General features: G+C 38.4%; 1 protein-coding gene across 1 annotated transcript in view; it reads right to left on the reverse strand.

The window, feature by feature from the left end:
* LOC122800191 (melatonin receptor type 1A-like) overlaps nt 1-21,171 on the reverse strand; it is a 215,465-nt gene extending 194,294 nt beyond the window's left edge. Inside the window, exon 1 of the mRNA XM_044069697.1 lies at nt 20,746-21,171. Within this exon, the coding sequence (XP_043925632.1) occupies nt 20,746-20,944 (199 nt within the window). The 5' untranslated portion in view covers nt 20,945-21,171. The remainder of the gene's footprint in view (nt 1-20,745) is intronic.
* Nucleotides 21,172-22,967: the final 1,796 nt, after the last annotated feature.

Raw genomic sequence — 22,967 nt, forward strand, 5'->3', positions numbered from 1 at the left:
ATTGATTCTGTGTGATAGGCCTGGATGAAGGTAAGACAGTGCATACTGCCTATCTTGATCTGGGCTATGGTTTTGACACAATCCTCCACTCAGGGTTCATTGAAAAATTCCTCCAGCTAGGGATTAATCCTTACATCACTGGGTAGTTAATCAACTGGCTCACCAACAGAACATGTACTGCAAAAGGTGGTGAATCAACCTCTAGCAGTAAAGCTGGCACCACTGGTGTACCCCAGGGATCTGCAATTGGCATTTTACTGTTTGTAATGTATTTCTCAACAGTCCAGGCTAAAATATATGGCCTTTGGCTTACCAAGTTTGCTGATTCTTGCATACTGAGTGCAATCATTGAGTCCACCAATGGTGATATACTACAGGAGGGGCTAACACAAACAAATGATTGGTGCCAAAGCCACACAGTCTAGAAATAAACACAAAAATGTGTGTTTATTTTGATCTTCTGCAAAGTGGAATTCCCTGCTAATTACTGCAGTAACAACACTCCCTCTATGCTGAAACCCAGTAGTCTAAGAGCTGGGAACACATGTAGATGGCAATATGAACTTCGGCCACCAAATGTCCACAATGGTATGGAAAGGCCATGTTGTGTACCTCATACATCAGGCCATCATATTCAGATCTGAGGATTCTACAACAGCACTGTACTTGAATGTCATCATAACACTAATAGAGTATAATGCTCCCTTTTGCATGTACCTCGCCAGACACCTGCAGCAGCAATTGAGACTACAGGAGCTTCTCACCAAGAAAATACAGGGCCTACAAACCATGCCATGATGTATGTGGATAGATTGAAAGCCCTGTCACTGCAATCTGTATTGTATAAGATGAGGTGACTTCTGCCTAGCCACCAGGCCAGTCTCTGACCCTACATTGGTGGGAATACTGCAGATCCACAAATCAGCTATAGTGGATGATGTCGGCAGAGTCTGGTGAGGTGAAAATGCTAATAGCAGTGTCCAACAAGTGGGTGTAAAATGAACTTTGTAATGTCAAACAAAAGCACAAGCATAAACACCCCCAGTTGGTTGCAGTGAGAACAGAACCCCTATTTATCTAGGTACACCAACTAGGGAACTCTGTATTTCAGGGAAGTGCCACAACTCATGTCTAACTTAAAGAGTGTCAAACAACACGTTACAGTGGATGACATCAGCAGAGTCTGGTGAGGAGAAAATGCTAGCAGCAGTGTCCCACATGCTGATGTAAAATGCACTCCGTAATATAAAGCAAGGGCAAAACCCCTCCCCCCAGTTAACAGCAGTGAGAACAGAACCCCTACCTAAGTACACTGACTAGAGAACACAGTACTTTAAGCAAGTGCCACAGCACAAGTCTGACTTCTACAAAGCTGCAGGACAATTTATGGTGGATGACATCAGCACTGGATGTTGGTGAAAAGATGTTGGAAGGCCTGCATGAAATGGATGCGTATGGTTATGCAAGTGTCAAAATACTGTCAGTGCATGTAATTGGGGTAGTAACTGTCAGATACAAATGTATACTCTTCTGGCTAGACACACACACACACAGACACACACATGTGCACACACACACACACACACACACACACACACACACACACACACACACACACACACACACACACCAGCTGACTGCTGTGAGAACAGAAATCCTACCTGTCTAATTAGGCAGACTGGAGAGACTGGAGACACAGTATTTTAAGCAAGCATTGCAGCACAAGTCTGACTCTTACAAGACTGCAGTACAACTTATGGTGGATGACATCAGCACTGGATGTTGGAGAGAAGATGTTGGGAGACTTGCATGAAATCAATGTGTAGGCATGTGCAACTGTAAAGATAGTTCAAGTTCTGCATGTTACCAGATTGAGTGTACAATGAGTAGTATTTGGTGGTGTTTTCCAATATGTAGGTATAGTTGTATAGTTTAAGAGACAGATTTACAAACTATTTGCAAACAGGTGTCTACATTACTACAAGTATTTGAAAATCTGAATGTGTATTGTCATTCTAAAGATAGGCATAGTATATCACACATTTCTTATTAATTTATGTAGTGTTAGTTGGTTTACTATCGTTTGTGCGAATGACATTCTGTCGGCAGTTATGCTGCCGAAAATCAGAATGTCGTGCACAAAATGTAAAATGTATTGCATAGTTGAGCACACTCATGTACGGAGATCATGATACAGTGGGGATTGGAAATTCATCCATATCCCCACTGCAGTGCAATCTTGGAGTTGGAATATATTTGTAGCAGGGGGTGTGGGGGCACAGCCCCCCTGTAGGGGCGTGGAGGGGGACTTGCCCCCCCTGCAAAAATGTGCTATGTCATATAGGAGTTTGATTTACATCAGCTCCTATACAGCTATCACATGACATTTTCAGCAACAATGTTGACTCAAATGTGTCAATCATTTGGGGCTTCATTGTGTATGTTCGAAAAGTTTGATTTCGGTTTAACTTTTTGTCATTTCAAATGGCAAATGTTTTGCCATTCGAAATAACAGTAGTAAACCGTGTAGCTGACATATTTGTGAACACTTACTGAGAGACCAGCGTTGCAGAGCATGGGGGGAGGTAACAAATGGCTGTATTGCAAATATCTGACATATTCTTTTACTGGACCTTCATTTTGTTATGTTTTCACAAGTGATTTCAAGCTATGAAGAATAAATAGACAATAAAAAGAACTAATGCATGCTATTTATTTTGTATTGTGCAATGGCGAGCATCAGGTTTGTGCAATGGCTGGCAAAATATTTGTTCATGCGGGATAGACAGTTTTACTGCTTTCTCTGTGAATAGTTAACCAGTGTGCAAATGCAAGGCTCATTTCTAAAATTCTGAGAGTTAGTACTTAGTGTATGAAACACACTAGCTGCTTAGCTGACTCTGTGGCAGCAGGTGTTAATGCACTGACACATTTCTTTTTGAGCACAGATGATACTGGGTTTGAATTCAGGTGTATGTAATACGTTTAAATAAGTAGTGATACTGCAATGAAATTATTGTTATACTACATTCACTGTTTATTACTATTTAAGTAGTGATAATGCAATGAAATTATTCTTATACTACAATCACTTTGTGTTAGTATGTTTTACTTTAGCATGGCATTTTTAAGCAGCACTGCATAGAGGTAAACCACACCATAGAAGAGTAATTTACCGAATCTTGGCATTGGTGTGCGTTGCCCAACTCCACACAAGCACAGAGTCCAAAAAATGAAGGGCTCCATTGCTTTTTTTTGTACTTATGTGCATTGTGTGTGATTCTATTTTTGACCAGATTATAGGTGTTAAAAAGACATAGATAGGAAAATGCTTGAGTGGGGTGCAAGTGGGGAAAGAACAAAGGGAAAGAAATGCAGGAATATGCAGGATTGAGGTGGGAAATGAATATAGCTATCCATTTCTTTAATAGTGTAAACTGAAAATATGTACAGAATATTTGCTGAATTTGGACTGTTGCCAAAACAAAGTGGGGTGACAACAATGCAATCATGTTGCTTAGCCAATTGGACCAAATCAAGTATGTCAAGAATATACGTGTGCGAAATGGAGAGCTATGTATGGGATGATATTTTTTGTGGGACAGGTGCCCATTTTTTAATTCAGTAAGATAGGAATTCTGGGTAAGGGACATTGGTATTTCTGCATCATGTAAGTTTGGTGGGTGAAGAAGCAAATGCAAACAAAGAAGACAAACAAGACAAGACACAGGGACAGTGAGGGGACACAAATATTTGGGGGACACCATGATTGGTGTGATTGCTGCTGCAAGTTGGAAATAATTTTGTTTTAAATTGAAAGGTAACTTTTAGGTGAGCTTACTTTGCAGACATGCACTGGGGGCATAGATTACATAACCTGACACATTTTTGTTTTGACTTTATGCACTGATAAAAATAGATTTTTAAAGTCTGGGAATTCATCTTTGCCACAGAAGAAGCGCTACTTAGACATAATCATGAATTATTCATAAATACAGCTGACAGTTTGAGGTGTTAGCCCAGTATGTGTGTGGTCTGACAAGGTTCTTGTATATAGATTCATGAGATGTTAGCCGAGTATGTATGTGACTTGATCAGGTTCTTGTATATAGATTCATTGGTGTATGTGTCTTATTTAAGTGTGAAGGCCATTTAAGTCCAGATATTAGAATTATAGTTACAGAAATATAGTAGATCCTCAGTCATAAATCTGAAAACACAATAAGGGTATCTTATCCATCATACATATATTTCATATAAGTTCTACAATCTAAAGTGTTATAAGTGCGATTGAGAATAATGTGAAATGGAACAACAGCAGAAATGTCTGGAATATCGTGTATTAGAACCCAGGACCCTATACTTACACCTGTTGCCAAAAGAATGTTGAACTAACACTTGTACATTTTTCTGTTCCTTGCCATAAACTGGACTGTCACAACAGTAAAGTATGTTGCACTTCCTGTACTTGACCCCAGGGCCATCTGTATTACAGCACTACACTTACACTTGCCACCACAGGAATAGTTAAATGACAGTTGCATAATTTGCTATTCATTCTTAAGTTTTGTGTGTTACCCGGAATGCAACACCATTTAGCATTTTTGCTCAGTGTCCAACATAATTAATATAATGCATCCATTTTCAATTATTGACTGTTTCTATCCTGTCTACAGGTGTTTGATGGCTGCAGATGTTGGGGAAAATTGCTAACTGCTGCGCAGCATCACTTAGCTGTGTTGTGTGATGGAAAGCAAAAATTGCAACAACGTATCCTTTTTTACCTTTACACTGTCCATGCCCTGTCTGGAGGTGTTCTGTCTGCTTTCTGTGTGGGCCACTGATAAGTGTCACACAAATGAAATAAGCACATCTAAACCTGCCATTCACTGTGTTTCTATGTTTCCCTTGTTTGTGCTAAGCTGCCCATCTTGCAAACACTGGCATTAAAACAAACAAGCAAAAACAAAAAAACAACAAAAGGGAAAATTGGTTGAAATGAAGAAAAGCAATTTATGAAATAAACACTACAAAATATTCATTGGCACACATGAAATATTTTTACACAGGTCTGGATTTGAACTCTCACTCCAATGAACCTTCAGAACAGAGTAAGGGTGTATAATCCCCCTTTGCCACACAAACAGCTTTGCAGTAGGGAACTGAAATAATTATGCATACAACCAACTGCAACATCATCCACAGTACTAACAAGACATATAACAGCTGTTTGTACATGCATTGCTTTCAAATGTAGTTGAAAATTATATGACATGTCTTGTTGGTTTCTTGCTGTTACTTGCATTTATATGCAAGCATACCAAAGTATATTTAACTACTTATTGTGATCAACTAGTCTTATTTCTGTATTGCACTAAGTACAATAAATACATGGAGACAACTACTTCAGTTAATACAGTTTCTATTACATTTTTTTGGATCTAAAAGCATGCAACACAGATGCTGTCAGCTCTCTATGGCAAATCCCCAAAGCTTGTTTACTATTACACTCATATTTATACCAGTAGGTCTGATATTTTTTTCTCAGAGTCTGATGTATAACAGTTCTTTCTTTGTATAACAGTTTTCCTTTGTTCCCTTGTCCTTGGTTCTTTATAGTTTGATGATCCATGGAAACACAGTCTTGCATTATCTGAAACATGGTGTTCCAGCACTATCTGAAACTTGATGTTACATCTCTTTACTTCATTGATGCCCTTCCAGCTGCTATCTGCACAGTTATTTTACAGACTTTGTTTCTCAATAACATACTCCTTTACATGGATGCCAAAATCTAATTAAGCTATATATGCTTGCCAGCACACTTACTATTTTTCTGCATTTTATACTATTTCTAAATTAACCCTTTATATCATTCTTGCAGCTTTTTATTTAAGCTAATAATCATGCTAACAACAGTTTAAATGGAGACATAATACTATTTTCTTTCAGTTCCCCATTATTTTATTATTTTGAGGAATGGGCTAAACTTTCAGTTAAAGAAAAGACTGCATTTGTTTCATTAGCATTGCTATTTACAGCATTTACCACTTTGCTCATATTTACAATCATAACTTGTAGTTATTGCAACTCTTCATAACCTGTAGCATATAAAACAATTCCAAGCTGTCATTATTATTATGACCCCAAAAAACTACTAACACAGGATGTATTTTCAGATGAAGACCATCCTCTGAATATGTCCCACCAATTATGAGCAGTGTCAGGTTCTGTTTTTGTCTTTTACTGTTAATACTGGGTTATTTAAAACCACACATACAAACTGTGGTGCCACTTTAACAAACATTTTGAAATTTGAAGGCGATATTGTTCATTTACACAACATTTTGTTCGATTTACAAATTTAGATACATTAGTACTAAATTGTAATCTGTACATCAAAGATACTTGTAATGACTTACTTTCCTTGTGGTTGTAAATGTACAATCTGTGAGATATCTTGTTCTACTAGCTTTTATACCAAGCTCTTTTAAATCTGCATTTGGTATCTTTAAAACTTGGAAATGTAATATTAAAGTGCAATATTATTTTTTTTTTGGTATTGGTGTCCTATCATAGTACAATTGGATGTTTTTTTACCATTTGATCTGTATGAAGTACTGGCCTGTTACCCAAAATGGTAAGTATTTTAACTCATGGTCCTTTTCCTTGTATTACTGTATTGTTTATAGAATTAAACAGCATACCCTTTCCTTCCACTGTTGAGTTTATTCTTATTTTTGTGTTATTGTCTATACACTGTGACATTTTTGGATGATGTCTTCCATTGTCAGAACTGTTATATTTTTTGAGGTAATGTACAGTATCTAATAGAGATAGAGCTGTTTACTGAAATGTTTATGTCAGTCTTTGATTATTTTTTACATTTATGTATGCCTGACCTTGTTTAGCTAACCATGCTGTTATATTTGTGTTAAATGTTACCCTCCCAAACGTACATGCTGTATGCTTTTTACAACTGAAATTGTCTTGTGTTCTGTTTTGTGTAGCATTTTCCTAAGTTTTATAATTCCCTCTGTTTTGATGTTCAGAATGATGCAGATGAAATGCAGATGTCTTTGTTGAATGCTGTGTGCCTTGTCTCGCAGCTGCATTTTTATCTACAGTTCTCGAAGCATGTTCCAGACACTGAACATTCAGCTTGTCTCAAGCTGTACCAGAATATATGTATGCTAGCAAACAGAAATACATGTATGTAACTATTTTATTTCTATATATATTATAGCAACAGATGTGTATATGCATCTAACTAGCAAATAGATGTGCACATGCATTTATACATATTTAAACATATTTATCACTGTATACATTTTCTCTGTTTTATTTTAAATAAAACTGTCTACATTAGTATCTGCTTTTTAGTCAAGTTATATTGCTATTAACTAGGAACACATTGGGAAACAAAACCTTTAGTTTTCTTTTGATATGCAAGTTAACGGGTCTATATTACATGAATGAGCGACCAAAATGTCGAGTACAACATGCTCGACATACTTTGATCACTCGATCACGTCATCAAAACTGAAAAAGACTGAAAAAAACAAACTTGAAAGATTTTGTTTGTCCCACTCCAAACATACAACACACACACATGCAACCAATTCATACAACCCCCTACACACTCACATCACTCAAACACCTACACAAACACACATACTTTTAAAACAGAGTGGGGGGCTTCACCCCCCCTAACTAAATATACCAACTCTGAGATCGCTGTACATTGAGGAAAGGAAAATTTCCCGGTAATCGTGCAAGTGATTACAGGGAAATTGCCCTTTCCCCAATGTACAGTGATCTCAGAGTTGATATATTAAATAATGCAGCCTGTTATGAAGCCATTCCTGACAGTGTAGCTTGTTTACGTCACATGCTACACTCACCAGGAAGGCTGACCAAAACATTTTGGAACTCCAAATTTCAACATTTGGGGGTTCCGATTACATGAACGGTTGATCAAAGTAGGTTGAGTATCTTGTACTCGACATTTTGTTCGCTCATTCATGTAATATAGACCCCAAGTTAACACAGTTTTATATTGTCGATACAATGATGACAACCATTACTATTAGAACTGGATGAATCTGAATATAACTCTATACAGTGATGTCCTATATAGTAATTTATTGACAATGCTTGGGGATTTTATTGCAAAGACATTGCAGTCTTGTTTTTTGAAAAAAAAAAACATATGTCACAAATGTCAAGCTTTGATCTATTTACATAGATAAACCATTTACTATATACTGTACAGAATACACTTGTTTGTACAGATTGTTTTGCATTTGTATATACATGGCTGTAATGTACACTGAGTCCAGTTTTTAAACTTAGCATTAAACTGAAGCCTGCTAATTACATTACTTAAAACATTAAAATGTATTTTTGGTATTACTACTTTGCACTTTTATTTGAGTCTGTAAGGCATTCTGTATCCTTGTCCTTAAAATGTGTGATGATATTAAATGGTAATAATATGCAGTTCTCAAGAAATGAAAGGGAGGTTGGATGTTACTGAACAGAAACTGTGAAATGTATGCTGCTTACTTACATGTAAAACCTTGATACAATTACTTTTACACTTTGTATCTCTAACCTGGCTGACACACCCACTGGAGGTAAGGCAGTCTAAATTGATGTTGTGTTTTCCTTCTCCCTAGTAGTAAGGCAGTCTAAATTGATGTTGTGTTTTCCTTCTCCCTAGCAGTAATCCTTCACAGTTGCAATCCATTAGTAACAAACACTGATAGAGTGCCTATATTATTTTTACATCTGCAACATGGAGGCAAGTAACTGGGATTCAGCAATTCTAATGAGTTCACACCTCATTGCATCTTCACTGTGCTCAAAGCCCAGAATCTACACCATAAAAAGGGAATCATGTAGCTAGGAAACATGAATGTGAGGAGACTTGTTTTTGTGGATAACACAGAAGAGGACATTACTTTGGGATGTATCTGCAGAGAAGACTACTAACCTTGAGAAGGTATGCTTGCATTTTTTTAAGCTATATACTGAAATGTCATTAAGAAAAATCAATTAATATATACTTGCATTAGCAAATGCTACTTTTATCTATATGCATTTCTAAGAAGTGTACTGATGGCATGGGTATGTTTGCCAGAACATTTCACTTTATCAGATGCACAGCCTTATTAACTGTCATCACAGCTGATAACTGCTTTTTCTGTGTATAGTCTTCTATTGTTATTTCTGTGAAATGGCAAATGTCTTACATTTTCAGTGACACAGGGGTGTTAGCCTTCTAGGATGGAAAATCTACACCTCTAGGGGAGTGCTGGCGATAGGTACACATGATTGGCAATAGCTTCAAATTGAATGTTCTGTGTTAAATCTGTATACATGTTGCAGGAACAGCTGATCTGATAGCACTTTTAGCATTTCACTGATGGTTAGTTAGCAAAATGTGTAATTTGCCTGTTCCTTTGTGGTGGGGGTGCAAAGTTGCATTTCTGTTTTGGCACAAACAAGGAAATGTTGCTATTGTTACTCTCCTTGTTTAGTATCCAACCTTGGTTTGTGTATGAATGCAATATGTTAAAACAACACAATTCCTTTTTTATATTTTGGCATCTTGACTGTCTTATGTGTCTCCAGTAGATAATAGTGAAATGCTACCTTTTATGTGTTATCTGGAAACAGGACTTTTAGTTTTGTGATACTTATGTGTATTATGTTTTAGGTCACCTAGGACTATGACACCCCAGCATCCCAATCCCTGTAAACCACACTTCAGTGATCCCGAGAAAAAAGTAATTGTCGAAGCTTTTAGGCAACATGGTGCCTTTTTGCTTGAGAGAAGATGTGGCAGTATGTCAGACAGAATGTAGATTTGGCATTGGCAGCAGATAGTTGCTGATGTGAATGCAGCAGACAGCCACAGCAGGACATATTATCAGGTGCGTCACAGGGTCACTGACATGATTTCATCTGCATGGAGGAGAGCAGCCTGTGATTGGATGGGTACCAGGGGGGCTGCTAGAGAGCTACTACTAACAGCAAATGAGGAGTTCCTGTCCACTGTCAGGGATCCAGACATTTCCCAAGAAAGTACAGAACAGCATGTCCTAGACAGTCATGCTTCTGTTTTAGGGAGAACAAGTATGTCCCAGGAGGAGCGAATGAGGAGTTCCTGTCCACTGTCAGGGATCCAGACATCTCCCAAGAAAGTACAGAACAGCATGTCCTAGACAGTCATGCTACTGTTTCAGGGAAAACAAGTATATCCCAGGAGGAGCTTCTAGGTAAGCTTATGTATCTCAAATATTAAATACTCTTGTATAGTAACATAATGACAGCAATACATAGGTTCTGTTTAACAATAAATGTGTTGGGGAGGGTTGTAGATTGCTACAGTTAAGAACATATTCTGATTTATTACACATGGGCTTAGATTGAACTTGTCATACAAGTTCTTGTTAAAAGTATCATTAATGGACATATAAAGGGCAAAATGTTTAACACTCTGCTAATTGCTATTTGTTATTGCTAAGTGTGATGATGTTGCCCTTACATTTTGCTTACTGTCTTCCAGGACTATTATCCATGGGAAGCATAGCATCAACTGCACACAGTAAGCCAAATATTTCTTTTGCCTCAGTCCTCACCACCAGCACCAGCTGGGGATGTACATTGGGAGGATGACAACTTACACACACAGTATTTCCAGATGCAGCTCTCTGCATCAAGTGCAATTTCCCTTAAGAGCACACACAGACCACTGTCCATCCGGAGCTGGTTTCTCCCCTTTTCTCCAGACCCCCAGTAAGATTCCCCAGTAGTTCAGCTATAGAGATGAGATCTCAGATGAGTGACCAAGCCAAGACCTCCAGCACCCTCTCTGTCCAACCAGTGCTTCATGTCTCTGCCCAAGTAGCTGACACAAACACACTCTTTGAGGTTTGATTTATACACACACATGCCTGGGAAAGGCTGACACAGGTTTATTGGCTATGCCCCCTTCTGCCCAGACTATAAGGCAATTTCCCCTGCCACCAGTCACTCCTGATAAACTACTTTAAGGCCCTTAACAAAGGGTGCCCAATCCTACTGTGTAATATTACTGTTAACACAAATGGTAGTTTGACCAAGAGTAAGGCTAGTAGGAGTGGGCTACACAGTGTCACCAAATAAATATGCAATTACTCTTAGAACTTAAATATGTCTCACAAACATCAGCCACAATGAATGGTCTAAATATATTTAATAATAAATAATAATAGAACAAGAAAATACTCAGTATATAAACACAGTAACATTAGAGATCAAAATCACAGTTAATATTTAAAACAACATTACAGGCAGTCTCAAATAAGTAAAGAAAACATTAAACTATACTTCATTATATTCCTGACTGAATCTAAGAGAATTACTATACCCTACTTAACTTATTTGCAGAGCAACAAGGCAGATGTGGTATGTGTATCTTGATATTGTTAGGTCAAAGACAAAATACAGAATACTCAGTCTCTCTCTGAGAGTTCTTAAATTAATATCTGAAATATTACTACTAGGATAGCTTGCAAAATAACATCACTTCTTGCCATCTGACTCTATCCCAGGTGAAACCCCTCACTGATGCAGCTAGTAGCATTTAGCATCTACTTGTGAAAATACATAGACCTCAGATCATTGGCAAATGGTGGAAGTCATTAAACAAAAAACACTTCCAAGATAATACAGAAAACTTGTAGTTCTAGACATTGTGTCTTTTACTGCACTGAAACTGAAAGAGGACATCCTTTTATTACATGGCCATAAAATAATTTAATTTAAGATATTTTTTGAAGTTAACCTCTTGTGTTCCAGTTTCCATTGTTAAAATATATATACATCTAAACAGTTACAATAGTGCAGGTACATTTCTGTTCTATTCCTGTAGGGTACACTGTGGTTACATTTTTAAATAGCATTTTGTAAAAATACCTCTTCAGCACACGTCTGTACAAACCATTTTATATGACACACAGTTCTAATACATTTGTAACACAAGCATATGAATCATGTTTATATTCACAAATGACATACAATTATTTACAAAATTCCAGACAGCTGGGCTGGCAGTATCTCCTTTTGTGACACCATCCTAGAAGATGCAAGAACAGCACTAAGGAAAAATATCATGGAAAGCAGCAAGCTCAGATTATTCTGGCAGCTATGATTAAGATATTGGATGAGTTAAGAGAGGAGAAATTGTCTCCTGAGGGTACTCACAGTATTATGAAGAGAAAGGAGTATCCTACATGACTGGAGGATAAGCATTCTAGTGTCACAAAAAAATCACAACTGTGGGAGTACAGAAGTATGAAACTCCTGTCACACTGCTTGAAAATGCTAGAGAGTGACTTGTAAATGCTTATGCAGAGTAACAGAAAGTAAGAGGGAGATGAGCGGTTTGGATTCAGGTCTGGGCTCAACATAACCAATGAGATGCTTGCAGTGAAACAGACAGTGGGGAAGAAGCTAGAGATGAGGAAAGAGTCCACATGGGCATTCCTGGACTTGGAGAAAGCATGTGAAAAGGTCCCAAGAAACCTGATTTTGGCAGTCCTGCTATGGTTTGGAGTCCCAAAAATATTGGTAGGATTAGTGCAGGCTATGTACAAGGACCTGATGACACAAGCATGAACTGTGTTCAGATTCACAGAGATGTTCCCAGTGGGAGTGGGTGTGCACCAGGGCTCATATTTAAGCCCACTGTTGTTCATACTGGTGATGGACAATATTATCAAATGGGTTGGGTGGAACAAATCAACAAAGCTGTCATATGCAGATGATGTGGCATTACAGGCACTTCAGTAAATGATATGGGAATGGAATGCAGAACTGAAGGCACAAGGGATGAGTACAGACAAAACAGATATCATGACAGGAAATGGAGGCAATGAAAACTGAAATAGAAGGGAAAAAATTGGGGAACAATTTAACAGATTTAAGTATCTGTGAGAGGTGATTGAGGAGAAAAGAAGTGTGAATAAGAAGGTCAAAGCTAGAATCAGAGGGGCTACAGCCAGCTGGTGACAGAAAAATGCCAAAGAAGGTGAAAAATAAGGTGTACAAAACAGTGGTGTAACCAGTACTTGTAACTGCTACAGAAACTCGAGTAGTGAAGGCAGAGCAGTTGAGGTACATGAGGTAATGAAGATGAAGTGCCTGAGAAGAATGACATAAGAGCAGAAGCCAAAGTAGCTCCAATTGCAGAGAAGGTCAAACAGAACAGATTACATTGGTTTGGACATGGAGAAAAGTAGAAGATGATTTGGTGAAGAAGATTTGGGAGTGACAAGAAGAAGGCAAGAAGGAACACGTGATGGATGGATTGAGTGAATGAGAGAAGACTTACAACAGTCAGTCATGACTGTCAAAGAAGATAGGAGCATGGCATTGAACTGTAGCATGGCTGGCTCATTCATTGCCCAGTACCACTCCCCAGTCTGTTGCCCATCAAGGTAGGGTGAGGAGAGAAAAAAAGCCCATTCTCCAATTTGGCACTCCTTCCTTCTCTCTTAAGAGAGTGTTACAGTTCTCTACTGCCCTCATGCTGTACATAACTACCAGATGATTTGGTGACTATTGCTAGTGCTACAGAAGTCTGGTTTGTGCTACTTAGCTTGCAACCATAGTGACATCACCAGGATAAATTGCTGCAATTAACTGATGTGCGTATATATATATATATATATATATATATATATATATATATATATATATATATATATTATACTTATATGTGTGTGTCTGTGTGTGTATGTGCAAATCACAAAATACCAACCCCCAAGATACCCACTGATGAGAATAGTGAGTACTACATGGCAATCTCAATTACATACTTTGAAAATTTTTTGTGCACAGGTTCCTTGTACCCCTGTGTGGAATTTCTGTTTTTCTCATACCTCCTGGACTTCTATAATACAACTCCAAGGTCACATATAGCTGGGGAAAAAGTTATACAAGTACTCACTCTTCTCCTAAATTGTGCAACCTCAGAGCTTTTGTATGCAAGTTGTGGTATGTTTTTGGAAGGAGGATTATCACCCTGACCAAGACTTTTTTTTCACATGTAACACAGTGTGCATTTTCCAACATTTTATTTATTTGGTAGGCTAAGAAATCTGTTTATTTTTTCAGTAATTTGAGATTTATATTGTTGAAACTGAACCCATACACATGTGGAAACATAAGTACAAATATAGGTTTATAAATTGTTCACCTGAACTTGTATCATGTGTACTTGCATAGCGGCTTCACTTACCAATTGTTTGTATCACTGTTCTTGGAAATAAATATGAGCATGATTTTATTGTTGTTAAGTGTCTATTTGGTAGGGATTTCAATAATGCAGCCTCTTAGAGACGCGCTTTGCACTTTCTGACAGTGATCACTTTTGTCTGAGGTCTGTAAGTAATAAAGTAATGGAGGTCACAGAGGGTCTTCCCACATGCAAAAGATGTGTTTCCTTTTTATGTGCCATTTGCTGATATTGTCATGAGTCTGAATGGATGTGATGTGTGTTAATGTGTATTTAATTTCATACAGTATGTTTTTTAGGGAAGCTTTTGTGAAGCAGCCTTGGATTAATTGAGGAGACTTACTTGATCCATATGAGGTATATTTATGAGAATAAATTTATGTATCTATCTGTTGTGTCCATTTATATATGTCTGTGACATGTGAAAGTATTTGTGCATGTATATGTGTGTATGTATATATATATATATATATATATATATATATATATATATATATATATATATAGGTGTTGAGAAGATGGTCAAATGACCAGCTACACTGACACAAAGAATGCTAACATTAAAACTTTGACTCAGCAAACACAGATACATTCTGTGCATGCTCCAGGGATTACCCCAGAGTGGAGTAAACCAAATGCAAGTGTTGTGTATGGGGGCAAGCCCCCTACATGCCCTCCCCCATTTCCTACTAATTACAGACACTAACACCGAGATTGCACAATCCTCAGAGAAAAGAGAATACTCCCCTATCTGGCTCTATCTCACATACCTGTTAATCATCTGTCTGCATTGACCAAATTGTGTTGACCAAACAGATGTTGCTGTAGCTGGTGATTTGACCAACAGTCCACAACCCAATTATATATATGCAACAGATCGGTGCACAATCACATAAAACATTCTACTAACTCAACAGTCATATAGCACATGGAAAAGGAGAAACTTCCCAGTGTAGTGAACAGCAGCCTTGACCTAGCAGCAGTCCCACACAGCTTAGCTATTCATTCTTTGATTTGACAAACTGTGTTTTGGGCAGTTGCATTTATTCATTTATTTGGATTTGTTAATGGGGTAGAACACCCACAAAGACCACATTTAGACACAGCCTTATAATACCATCTGGTTAAGTTACTTGTTAAGAGTCACTCGGTATGCAAATGATCCAAACCAGGGCCACAGCAGCAGCTTTTTAACAGCTCACAGCCTTATTCGTCTCTGCTTTTTTTGTTTTGTTTTTGTGTGATCTCATAATCTTATAATTCCTATTATGTTTGCATGTGATATCTGACCAGAAAAGGTATAATAAACTGCTGTAATATACTGAAGAGATGACATTGGGCATTGGTGAAAAGAAATAAAGCTGTTTACAAATTTAATTCAACAGCATGCATTTTAACCTACGTCATCATTCTGTGTCTCTCTCTCTCTCTCTCTATATATATATATATATATATATATATATATATATGTATGTATGTGTGTGTGTGTGTGTGTGTGTGTGTTTTAGAAGTGAACTATTTCTTAATTATAGCTATCATATGGTATATAAGATTGTATATCTTAAAAACGGAACAAAGGCATGGAAATTAATTTATTTACCCTTCATCTCTCCACCACAAAGATGTCTGCCATTCATCATTCTTAGATTCCTTTAATTGCTATCATCACTTGACTATCACTTCTTCCCAGGCAGCACTGTTCATAGGTTCATAGGTAGGTACTAGGCTATTGGCCCTAGGGCCTATATAAGCCTAGCCAAAAAGGTACCCTGGCTTTCGCCACCCAAGAAAATTATTTTCCTGTGCCCCTGTCGAGCAGAGCCACTGAAGTGATCCCCTGGGTGAATTTCCTATGTGAAGAAGTTGCCACATTACAAGCAATGAAAAGTGCTTCAATAAATTGTCTTATTTCACATTTTTTGGATTCCTGATACTTCCTGTGGTGGGTCTTGGTGCTGCTGACTTGGTTTTTGTGTTTCAGTAGTTTGTTGGCTTCCTTTCCCTGGTTTACCTGAATTTCCTATTTCCCATCCAGTCATCAAGATTTTTCTTGAAGAGTGCTAATGAGGAGCTTTGTTTGATATAAATAGGTAGTTTATTCCAGAGTATGGGAAGTCTCTGGGACAGGAATCTATCCCTCCAGCATGTTCTGTTTATTGTGGTGACAAAGTTTAGGTCCCTAGAGCGTGTAGCTCGGAGGGATTGGGATTTCTTTAAGTGGAGCATGTCCAACAGCTCTGGGTTTGACATAGCTTTGTATGTTAGGCAGAGATCACCTCTGAGTAGGTGATATGTGATGGAGAAAAGCTGGAGTTTTTTGAGAAGGTCTGTGTAGGGCTTCTGTTTGAGGCCAGTAATCCTCTTTGTGAGGTATTTCTGCGACCTTTCCAGTTGTTGTAGATGTCTTGTTAGATACATACCAAAAGGGGCATTGTACTCTATAATGGGTCTAATGAGTGATGAGTAGAGTGAAACAATTACTTCTTTCTTCCTGGATGAGAAACCTTTTGTGATGAGGTGTGCCACGTAGAAGGATTTCCTGACTACTGTGGCTATGTGATTACCAAAGAAGAGTCCACCTTTGTCCCAAGATCTCTTATCACACTTTCAGTGTTAAGTAGACTACCACCTATGTGGTAGTTCATGGGTACAGAGTTTTTACCAAAAGGGATGACAATGCACTTTTTGGCATAGAGCTTGAGGCCATGGCTTTGACACCAGGCATTTGTCTCAGTGAGGCCCTTTTGTAGGATATCCACATTGTTAGGAGTTTTGATTATGGCTCCTAGTTTGCAGTCATCTGCAAACGTCATTAGCCAAAGACTTTCTGTGTTAGCCTGTACTTCAAAGTAGTAGAAACCAAACAGGAGAGGAACCAGGACTGAACCCTGTGGTACTCCACTTGTCACTGGTCTGAAGTTGGATTTGGAGTCTGCTACTTTCACAGTGTGGGTTCTGTCAGTGAGCCACTTGGCAACCCATCATGTGACATAGGGATTTATACCTAGTTTAGTGAGTCTATCTATAATTCCAGAGTGGGAGATGGTGTCGAAAGCCTTGGCGAGATCTAGATAGGCTGTGTGAACCACCTTACCCTCATCTATGGCTTAGAGACATGATCTGCCTTTTACAAATGCGAACTGGGTGGGGACCAGAGTTTGGAGATAGCATAGGATTATATAAGTATTTCAGAAGCTGTTCTAAAAATAAATAATTTCATGAGACCCTACCTCTTTTAGTAGATAACAACACTAAAGTTCTTCTCACACATGTAAAGATATATTGTCAGTCGTGGGGGGTGTTAGCATAATACCTAAGGTCTTTATCTCACAGATACAAAGTATAGGGTTCTATTCTGACCTCGGGTTATCTGCTAGGCTTGTAATAGTCTGCATGCTAATTGCCTTGTACAAATCTATATAAATATGACATGAACAAAATAAGGAAATGTTATGAATTCATACTTAGTTGTCTTTATTTATTTAGTTAGTTACTGATACTTTTTGTTTCTTTATCAATTCCACTTCAATGCATTTTAGTAGAAAATTCCTCCAAGTCTAAGAAGTCAAAGAAAATTTGTTTTTTAACATTTTAACAATTGACAGACCAATTTAAGCACTCAAGAGGCTAAATTCCTTTGCTAAATAATTGCAACATGGTAATAAGTAACATTAAAATGATCAGATCTTATGCTTTCTTAACTTATGCTTGTTCAGAAGAGGCTTTATACTGAAAAAGAACCAAAGTCATACTCAAACTGTTAACATTCTAAGATGCAAACGTTGGCATGCCTATCATTTTCTGAGCCTACTATTCTATTAATAATTGGGTCAAGCACTAAACAAATCTGTTACTTTCTCTAATCAAAGTGCTACCTAACCGATAACTGCATTTTCTCTATACACACATCTCTCATGTGTTGATATCTGCCTACCCCTTCCAACATACACAATCTGGGACAGCATGTATAGTTGTATCAGATCTACATACAATCCAGGGTGAGAGATGAGTGTGTGTGTGTGTGTGTGTGTGTGTGTGTGTGTATAAAGACAGAGAGAATGAGAGCAAGGGAGAGAGAGAAGAACTACTGCTATAAATGTTACAGTAACTGGCATTCACAATTTAGATTCAAGTAATGGGCTCAAGGCAATATTTGTGTACAAATGGCAATAATATTTTACTTTATATAAGTGAGATGGAACTGCTTAAACTTGGTAAGACCAGGATCTGAAATGAGGACAGAGCAGAGGCTGTTACAGAAGTTATTGTCTGTACTGAGTTTTAAGTCAATGTTGACAACAGGTTAGTCTCCCAAGTCCTTACTAACCAGATGAATTATCAGGCTGATGAGATAATTGGATACATGCTGGAGTATATGACTGAATAACCACAAATGCTATGGTGATACTGTTAAATGGATCTGAGTTGGAATGCATCATAGGTACCTTAGAAGAGAAAAAAATTTAGACAGGTTAGGCAGACTGCCAAAACTGGTTATTAGAAAGGTGAGTGTGAAAGGACTCTTTTACAACCAGTGAGCAGAAGCTCTGAATTTCTACAAAATTGTTACAGGTATCTTTCAGGATAATCGTATTATAGTATGCAAAGCTTTAGTTAACAAATTTAGTTTTAATTGTCTGGGGAAGCAAAAGCTAAAAGCAATACATACTGAAGAGTTTGGTGTCAAAGAAACAGTTATGAGATTATAAAGTCAGAGGTTTATTTGGTATAAAAGATAATGTATGTATTAGGAATTCTGCAGTGGTGGTGCTACGGTAGCATTGTCACCTCATAGCAAGACGTTGTCCCATTCGATTCTCAGCTAGAGCATCTTCTGTGTGGAGGCATACGTGAATGGGGCGTGCCTTTGTTGAAGGTTGTGCATCAGGGCTGGTAACCCGGTACGTAAAAATCCACTACCAATCATTAATGGACGGGAGTTCCGCTGTGGCGACCCCTAACCGGGAAAAGCCGAAAGACACAAATTAGGAATGTAATGTCCAAAAGGGTAGAAAAGAAAAAAAATGTTCATTGAGAGTTTTTATGGTGAAACTGGATAATTTTGAGGTACTGCAAACATTTACAGTTTGGTAAGGTTCGAATTACAAGCTGAGTTTAACTGATATTAGACCATTTCATTTCCTGAAAGTTAAATTGAATGCGTACATATCAAGCTACTTTGTCAGGGTTTTGACAAATAAGCTATTTCATACTGCCAACAATGAGGAGAGTGTCAGGAAACAACTGTTATGGCTGATTTACGTGGACATGATAAGTTAAGCTGAAGCAGGTAAGCAGCTATATGACCAATTGCTGGCAATTTGCAGAAAGCCATCTAAAAGGGAAGCATGGGTTACTGCACAAATGTAAATCCCTACAAAGTCAGTTTGTAAGTAAGAGTCCCCCTGAGTGCAAAATGTACTGATGATTTGACAAACCATTGAAATATTCTATTAGTACACCTAGATCTAGGCTTCCCTTGGCAGTAAATATATTTTGACACATTAAACTATTTGGGCAGCACATTTTTGGAGTAACTGTTAGCAACAAATGTGATGTTTAAGATTTGTAGAAACATTCAAGAACACAGGCTACACATCTCATGCCATGCACACTGCTGTCAGAATTCTTTACAATATATCAAAATGCGCAGGAGTAATATTTTATGACTTTTGTCTCTAAATGAATAGCTCAAGAATTATTGCATATTCTGTTTGAAATGAAGACAATATCTGCTGGCTTTATGGCATAGAGGGATAAATCCTTGGCTAGCGGACAAATGACCTATGTTCAGATTATGGCCTGCATACTGGAGGAGCAGGTCTGGAATAGAATGGCTGATGCCAGCTCACCAGTTTTAGGGGAAGGGGTTCATAATGTGGCAGGAGATACACCTTTTAGATAGACCTCAGTTGTATGAGGCTTGAAAGAAGACTGCATGTAGAGCATGTTCTTATTATGGAGACTCATCCCTCTCTAGCTAGGCACAGCAAGTCTACGCATGTGCACACTAACAGGAACATAGCATAGCTGATTTGCACTGCACCTACAGGAAATGGGGAGGAGTTAGGATGAGAAGGAAAGCTTTCCTCATTTCCTGGAAGATGAAGGCACTCACTCCCCTGTTCTTGCCTCCCATGTCTGGTGTCATATCATTTTGGGAAGTGGAGAAATGATCGCTTGGCCATGACAACCCTGTGGCCACAGTGAGACTGTGGGACAAACAAAAAAGGCACACAAGAGAAAATGTGTGTCTGTCTGCCTGCCTGTCTGCCTATCAGTCTACTTGTCTGTCTGTCTTACATACATACACTCATGTACAATTACATCATTTTGCCTATGTGAAATTTCCCATCTACGTTATTTAATTTACATTTCCTTATGGGAAAGTTTTTAATTCTGTGGAAGACTACATGGGTTCCAGTAACATGGGGTACTAAATTAAATCTAATTACCTGCTTTTCTGAGCTTCTTGTTGTTGAAGACTGATAGGATGACCAGTAGGTTTCCCAGAATATCCACCACTATAGTTGTAATCAGCACGGTGGCCAGTGTAGTGAGAGCCCAGGGAACCAGGTTTTCTGCTTTACTGCCATCTCCAATGGATTGATTATTCTGCGCGAAAACACCTTCATTCATTTCGTGGACACTCATTGGGAAGAGCTAGAAACATTTCTTTCACAAGGAGGCACCAGGGGGCTAAATTTATTAAAATAAAACATCTCCCATCTTTTATTACACCATAATAATACTGTCTTATGCCACGCAGTCCCCAAACTCTGGCTATCCCAAGGACGCTACGCGTTTTTTCCCATATTAGCGGGCAATGTGTAGAGTTCCTGGCAGCATTTCACACTTCAAAGCAAGGAGTTAGGTGCAATTTCCTTGCATTAGTCAAAAGCACGCCACTCGTAACTTAATTGCCGTTAACTTTCTGGGTCTGTCATACTAGTGTGCTGAAATTATTCTGCTGTTTTTTTTATCTATCCCATATGAGATGCTTGATGCCATTTCTTTTTGGGTATTAGATACTTCGAGTGCGGTCGTGGGGGTTCTTGTAACAAATTGTTAGTTTTTTTTTTTTGTTGCAGTGGCATCTATAGTTTTTATCATTGCCTCAAAACTCGACTAAAGCCCTCTTACTGAGGCATTTGTTTACAGTTCTTAACCCCCGTCATTCCATAAAGCGCACCTGTGTCGCCTCAGACAGGTGATCCTCACTCAGACGCAACTCGCAGAAATGTTAGGTGATTACGCTGTGCATCAGGAGTTTAAAGGGTCTTTTCTCCTTTCCTGGGAGGCCGAGGCAAAGCACTTGGAATGGTAAAATTTATTTTCCCACAAACCTCGGCTTCCGTCAGTCATTGGGTAATATTTTTTGTATTCCACAGTGTACTCTTGCCACTTTTTATGTCCACTTCAAGATGTTTTCAAGTGCATCCGGACTGCCTTCAACAAAATGAGATTAGTATTACTGATGTTTTCTTGTTCCATCACCATATTAACAGAGCTTTCTTCTTTCATTCACGCTTTCCAGCTATGGATTTACCCTATATGTAGTATTCTTGGATTAGTTATTACTAGCCTTGTCGACGTCCTACCTGAAGCATCATAGACCGGAATAGTGATTCCTGCACGCAAAGTTAATAGCAATACCCAGCTATTGGGTTGTTTCAATTACCGTTAACGTGTATGTCCGGAAAACTAGCAACTCTCCAACAGAGTTAAAATGTCCATCATCAGGCAGCGGTCAGTATTAATAACAAATCACTTTGTCACATTGTTGTGTATTCCACGTCATGGAAAGTTAATGGCAGGTGCAATATAGACTTCCCCATTCATGTTGAGTTCAGTCATAGTATTTGGCGCTGCAGCATATCCTTTCAGCTCCATTCACAGCTCTCAGCTCACTCTAATGATAGCAGGGGTGCTCCTTTCCCCTGCTTTCAAGCTTCATTTCTCTTCCTGGGTCTCCCAGGCGACAACTTTCACTTTAGATTATAGCGCATCAGTTCCCCTTGTTACTCCGAGACCCACCATCTGCATTGAGAGCAACTCCGTAATTAACCCCTCATCGACTGCAGCAGCTTGCCTGTTCAAGTGCCACCCCCACGTTAATATGTCTGTCTTACTCCCTCTGCTCCCTCTCTAACTCTTTGTACACACACACACACACACGAACACACACACCACCCGTCATGAATTGTGTGCCTGCAACGAAGACCTCACTACATTACTGCGTGATTCATTGTATTTTGCGATGCGCAGGACTGCAATGTTAGACGTCTACAGTCAATATACCTCCATTTTATTAATTAATTTAGTATTATAATTATTAATAAAAACTTTTTTTCTGTTTTAATTTTCCGTAATTCTTGGCGATTAAACACAGTTGATAAACAAAGGAGCTGTATTATGTTATACAATGATATGGCAACAGGTACAGTGACTTTAGAGTTCTGGGACTCATGGCATGATTAATATAGAAGAGAGGCGCTTCATGACAGGACCCCAACAGCAGCATTAATGAAACCAACATACCACCACCCATGTAAACAGAAATAGCAGATTTAGCTGAGAATTTAGCAATTCTGAAAGCCACAGTCACTTAAGTGCCCAAAGTAAGATTAAAGGGTTGCAAAGGACGACAGCAGGATTAATTGAATTGGAGAAGAAT

This window comes from Protopterus annectens, chromosome 4.part0 (assembly GCF_019279795.1).
Source record: "Protopterus annectens isolate FY-2018-M chromosome 4.part0, PAN1.0, whole genome shotgun sequence".
Classification (NCBI taxonomy): domain Eukaryota; kingdom Metazoa; phylum Chordata; order Ceratodontiformes; family Protopteridae; genus Protopterus; species Protopterus annectens.